The sequence below is a fragment of the Eleginops maclovinus genome, chromosome 23 (genome assembly GCF_036324505.1).
Source record: "Eleginops maclovinus isolate JMC-PN-2008 ecotype Puerto Natales chromosome 23, JC_Emac_rtc_rv5, whole genome shotgun sequence".
Lineage (NCBI taxonomy): Eukaryota > Metazoa > Chordata > Actinopteri > Perciformes > Eleginopidae > Eleginops > Eleginops maclovinus.
Genome location: NC_086371.1, coordinates 6,865,788 through 6,871,787, shown reverse-complemented (window position 1 = coordinate 6,871,787; position 6,000 = coordinate 6,865,788). Strand labels below are relative to the sequence as shown.

Sequence of the window (6,000 nt, the reverse complement as noted above, 5' to 3'; positions counted from 1 at the left end):
GAGCTGTAATCTATGATAATGAGGTTAAGCATCTATGGTTATTGAGGTGAAATGCACTGACATCGATTTTTGTTAATTGAGCTGTGCTATCAATTCATTTATACGGTACTCATTGCACCATGTTAGCATCCTTTGTTATATTGGCATTCTTCAGGATAGTCATTTATAACGTTGCTCAAATATGTATAAACTTACATGAAATACAAAATGGTGGACAGGTTTGATGTGAGAGCTACTGTAAACTTAAAAAACTGTAAACTATTGAGGGTCATGAGTGTTGTAGTGAAGTGTAAATTAATGTCAGTGTTGCATTGGTAATAGAACTTTGTTTAATCAATACAACAAAGAAGACTGATGTCCATCAGTGAGGCTGAAAAGAAAATATTTCATTAAGTATTAGCCATTTAGTCAGACTCATTTGTACAAATACATCTTCTTTTATTTCACATTTATTTATTTTTTTACTTTTACTTTGAAGTTTTCACAATCTAAATGATTCAACAACAAAATGAGGAACTACCACAACAAAGTCAAAATTTCCTACTGGGAAAAATTATGCAAATGTCGCTGTAGTAAAATTGACACATGTATTTTGCTAACCAGCAAAGGTACAGTTAAAGTAATAAAAAAAGACAAAATAGGACAAAAAGGTGGTTCATGTACATACTGTCACCGATCGAGTCATTGTTATGATGGTCCAAGTGGTATGTTAGATTCTAAACAGTGTTTGAGGACTGATTTTTGTTAATCCTCAACATTTTTGATAAATAAAATCTTTTTTCTTCATTTTTCATTGATAAATAATATATATTTATTAATATAGGAGTCAATTGGGGGAGCAGGGACGGATAATCACTCATAGAAGCCCTTCCTGAATCCATGGAAACTTCAAAAGTCTGAAGAATGTTCTTGGTGAGCGAGTGGGGGATATCAATTTTTGCTAATGCATCCCATGAATATTGCTATGAATAGTTCTTTTGAATGAATATGTACATACATGTACATAATGAAGCATTAGGTACACATATGTAAAGTATTGAACATAGGAAATTATGGACTGTTTCATTGATTTGTTCCGTGAATAAGCATGAAGCAAGACTAAACAAAGCAGGTTAATAGCTTAGATACAAATTTGTACTGTACATGGTTCAGCCAAGTCTATAGATCCAACCCAAAACTGAAGCGTTCTTTTTTTTGGGCGTATAAATTTCAAAAAGCTGATAAATGACGCCTATTCCCTTTAGGTCCCCATAGCGACAACAGCTTTCACTCCTTATCCACGTTGAAGAAGTTGCCCGCTGGCAATTGTGTATGAGAATGTCCCAGTACGACTTTCAGTTTTCCAAACACAGTATCCAAGCATAAGGTCAATATTCAGTGATTTAAGGTACTGCTCATCTTGATAAGATGCAGTAAATATTTTCACTACCACTCTCCCCGCAGGAGTGGAAGTTCAGTAGTCTTATTTTCAAAAAAATACACTGTACTTTGGGCATTTCCACAATCCATAATCTTGAATTTAGAAAAGAAGTCACATCATTTTCATGTTAAAACGACGAGCACCGGCTTGTCCCTCTGCCGAGTCAACGTTAGTGCCGTTAGACTTTGACCGAGGCACATATTCAACATCTATGTTGTTTTTATGTTTTCCTTTCCCTCTGCTCCATACGAAAAGGAGCAGGAAACAAAACAAGACCACTCCCAGGAATGTGAAACAACCCATTGCAGTGGACACTAAAATAGTCTTTAGGTCCAAACCGAGGGTCACACCGGCCGTCCCGTTGGCAGTGCTGTTGCTGGGATCTGTGTAGTGCTGGGTCCTGTTAGCATACAGCGATCCCAGGCTTTTCACCGCCAAGGATGTCATCAGGGTGTCATTCCCAGCACTGTTGGAGGCGAGGCAAAGATACACTCCGCCATCTTGCACCTCTGCTGACTTGATCTCCAGAGTACCATTGTTGTGGACGGTAACTCTACCATGGCTCCTGCTTGTCAGGACACGTCGACGTGGGGACAACCACGACACAATGGGCCTTGGTGTTCCTTCAGCACTGCAGCGCAACATGGCCTGCTGGCCCTCATCCACTGTGAGCGTTTGTGTTTTATTTTCCCGGATTTTTGGCTTGGTACATGTCACGTAATAAGACAGGAGCGTCTCCTTAAACTCCTTGAAAGGTCTGCCACGATTACCTTCAGGCGTGCTGCATTCCGGCTGCAATTCCCCAAAGAAGATGGAGGGCCTTTTCTGTAGGATCCACATGAGACGACAGTCGCACACCAAGGGGTTGTTGTCAATCAAAAGAGCCTCCAGGGCCTCAGGAGACTGAAACACACCTTTCTCCAGTGTATCCAGTCGATTGTGAGAGACATTGAGGACTCTGAGCCCCCGCAGGCCCTGGAAGGCATACGGTTCAATGGTGGTTAGCTGTGCACCAACCAGATGGAGCTCTTTAAGCCGAACCAGCTCCATCAGCATCCCACCTTCAATGTGCCTAATGCGGTTGTAGGACAGGTTGAGGTGGGTCAGGTAGGGCAGATGCTTCAGGGCCTGGTAAGGGAAGGAGGACATGTTGGTGTTGGTCATGGACAGACTGGTCAGGTTGAGGCCATGCAGGGTATTGGCTGGCACATGGTCTAGGGAATGCCAATTATCAATTTCTAAATGCCGCAGCCGGAACAGCTTTTTGAACGAGTAGGGATGCAAAGTGCTGATGCTGAGGTATCTTAGATGGAGGCTGACCAGGTTGTGCAGGTGGGAAAGCGCCTCAGTAGGTACAACAGTAAGGTTGCATCTTTCTAAGGTTAGCATCTCCAGGCTTAAAAGTCCACTGAATGCACGGTGAGAAATGTAAACCAGATCGTTGTCTCCCACTTCCAAATACTTCAGATTGTGCAAGTCCTGGAACATGTAATCCAGAAGAATGACGATTTTGTTGTCACTTATATCCAGTCGGGTAAGATTTGTCAAGCCTGTGAAGACGCCCAGAGGAATGAGCTTGATTCGATTGCTCTTGAGACTGAGAAAGTGCATGGTAAACAGGGCATTAAAAGCCCCAGGCTCAACATAACTGATAATATTTCCACTGAGGTCAAGTTCCTCAAGCCCAGGAAAGGCAAAAAAGTCATCAGGGTTGATCATTGTCAGCTTGTTCTTACTCAGGTCCAGGATCCTGGTTTCGGTCGGGATGCCGTCCGGGATGGTGGGCATGCGCTTGCGGTGGCAGACGACTGCCTTGGTCTGCGCCGAACACTCGCAGCGTGAGGGACATCCTAGAGTGGATCCCGCGAAGACAGCCACAAGGGCCAGCCCCAGGAATGGTTGCCAGCATGAGACGACCGTGTGCAGCATGACTCTGCTCATACCGTCGACCATTCTGTCACGGTTCTGCAAGAACAACAGAGAGAGAAGGAAAGAAAGGTTAGTCACTCATTGACTGTGAGGTGGCTGTGAGTGAGTTAATGTAACAAACAAGATGGCAGGATGGATATAGGGAAGACATCCTTTGTGCTTTTATATATGGATTAGTAAAAGCGATAGGATGACCCATGACACATTCCTGCTATTCTCCCCCATGTTGTCTGTTGAATTGCTATGCTGTCAGTTTCTATTTGATTTTTCTTTAACGTGCGGGGTATTAATTAAAGCACAACAGTGGTCGTTGAAATGCTTCCCTGGTGAGCGTTAGTTCTTCTTTTGATTTTCACAAAAATCAAATTAACTCTTAAAAGGAACAAAAAGTGAAGCCTTTGTAGCCAATTGTATCACTTCAGATAATATTTGTAGAGCAAATCTAAGCCAGGAAACATATCAGGGTGACTCAGAGCCAACATGTTACGCCTCTTTTTTCACACATAATATTTCTTTTTGATATTAGTAATTTGTAATTTTGCTTCATTGTTGTACTTTTTTAACATCCACTTACTGTAGTAAAACCATGTCTCTAATTACACAGGGTGGCTAGGGTTCAGGTTGGTAAAGAAAACACTATTTAAAAGCAAAAATGAATACAAAGGGATTTTATTATTCAACTTTCTGTACCAAACACTATCTACAAAAAGATTGGGATTGGCCTTTTCAATTCAATTGTTGTGTATGTATAAATTAGATGAGTAATATCTGGCTCTTTTGTACATGAAGCTCACATGTACAGCATATACTTTCATATAACCTATCATTAAATGATATTTTTATATGCAATTGAATAAATTCATTTAGTTTTTAATTACACCTTCATTTTAAAATACCATCATCTAACGTGTCAGGCTTTAGAAGGTTCAAACACAACTTGGTTCTTATTCAATGTCCTTTATATGCTGGCATTTCATCCATAAACCTATTCATATACATATCACATAAGCATCTGCTCATAAACAGGATTTAGAATATAATGCACTGCCTGCCACAAACAGACTGGACGAGAAGTTGGAAACATTGCAAAACCATCCTTGCTTCATTTAGTGTGTCATGGACTGTGCTAAATTTAAACCATGAGAGGAATAATCTGAATTTCTCCTGAGGCTTTTATCCATGCGAACAGATTATGCGACAAAGATAACATGATGGCATACCCATCTAAAGAGAAACCATATATGTACCTAAGAAATCATTTTAAATGGACAAACTGAGGAAAATATGGACCTCAAAGCGCCATACATGAAGGGCATGCGTGTCAAATGAAGCAATGCAGCAAAGTGCTCAATAAAACCAGACTAAACTGTTTTCACTCATTTATAATCTAAAATATGAAATATTATAAAGATTTCAAAATGCTGTCAAAGCAAAGTGTTATCTTTAACATTTTTGTAATACAGTTTCTTAATGTCTTATCAGAATTGGTGGAGCCTCCATGTGTCATTGGCCTGACTTATGTCTTCTCTTTAAATATGCATGTGTATTGAAGGAATCTTTGTATTGGCAGGTGCTGAAACTCATACATTTTCTTCTTTTCTTTTCTGTCCTTTTTCTTCCAGATTGCTAGAAAGCTGATTTGCTTTGTACTGTAGTGGGCACCATACAGCTGGTTCTTCAGTGCTGGTCAATTGTAAAACCATACGAAATGTGCATTTTTTTTAGGTCCAAGTGTTAAACAGCTTTCTAAAGCAGATTAGTAGTGATGCCGAGCCTGATCTTTACTCATTCTATCAACACCATAACATTCACGGTCTTGGGTTTATTGCCTGAGCCTTCACACACACCTTTTATTTAGCAAAACAATATGGGAAAATGCAAACTTGTTTTGGGTTTTAAAGATTGCTGCATTCTATATTCCAAAAGGGCTGGTTTAATGTATTTTAAATGTAGGGTCTAAAAATATTGTGTTTTTAGTACAAAAACACATCGCAATAGATATTTAGTAATATAACGCACAACATGCTTTTATTAATAACTGTATCATATTTTCTTAGTATAGTTTCTGTATATAACTGCTCACATGCATTGACAATGGCAATAATTACCAATGGTATTCAGTGCAATACACACACACACACACACACACACACACACACACACACACACACACACACACACACACACACACACACACACACACACACACACACACACACACACACACACACACACACACACACACACACACACACACACACACACACACACAGACACACACACAGTCCATATGATTCCATGGTTTACTAAGAGGGTGTCTAATCAGTGTAATGATTGGGTGTCTTTGTAACAGTGTGTAATCAGAGGTCGAGTGAGCCAGTGCTGAGACCGCCTCACCTGGGCACTGCTGAATGAGAGAACCATAATGCAAGTACATCAACAGGAGCAGCAGCGACTGTGTGCAGGAACAAATGCTACACAGAATTAGGCAGCTCCCCCGGGGGAACTTCTGCAAATAAAATCCCAACTATCTGCTCATGTGCAGTGGATGTCTTTCTCGGTGTGCATCTCACAGCCGAGGGCGCTGCTTATCCTTCAATTTCCTTACAATGTCCTTTCTAATTTGACTGTAAACAACATGTAATGAGTGT

At 40.5% G+C, this 6,000-nt stretch overlaps 1 protein-coding gene across 7 annotated transcripts in view; it reads right to left on the bottom strand.

The window, feature by feature from the left end:
* Positions 1 to 414: 414 nt before the first annotated feature.
* lingo2 (leucine rich repeat and Ig domain containing 2) overlaps positions 415 to 6,000 on the bottom strand; it is a 380,843-nt gene continuing 375,257 nt past the window's right edge. For all 7 annotated transcript variants that reach the window (XM_063875967.1, XM_063875968.1, XM_063875970.1 and 4 more), the window contains one exon: positions 415 to 3,385. In XM_063875967.1, the coding sequence (XP_063732037.1) occupies positions 1,532 to 3,373 (1,842 nt within the window). In that variant the 5' untranslated portion in view covers positions 3,374 to 3,385 and the 3' untranslated portion in view covers positions 415 to 1,531. The remainder of the gene's footprint in view (positions 3,386 to 6,000) is intronic.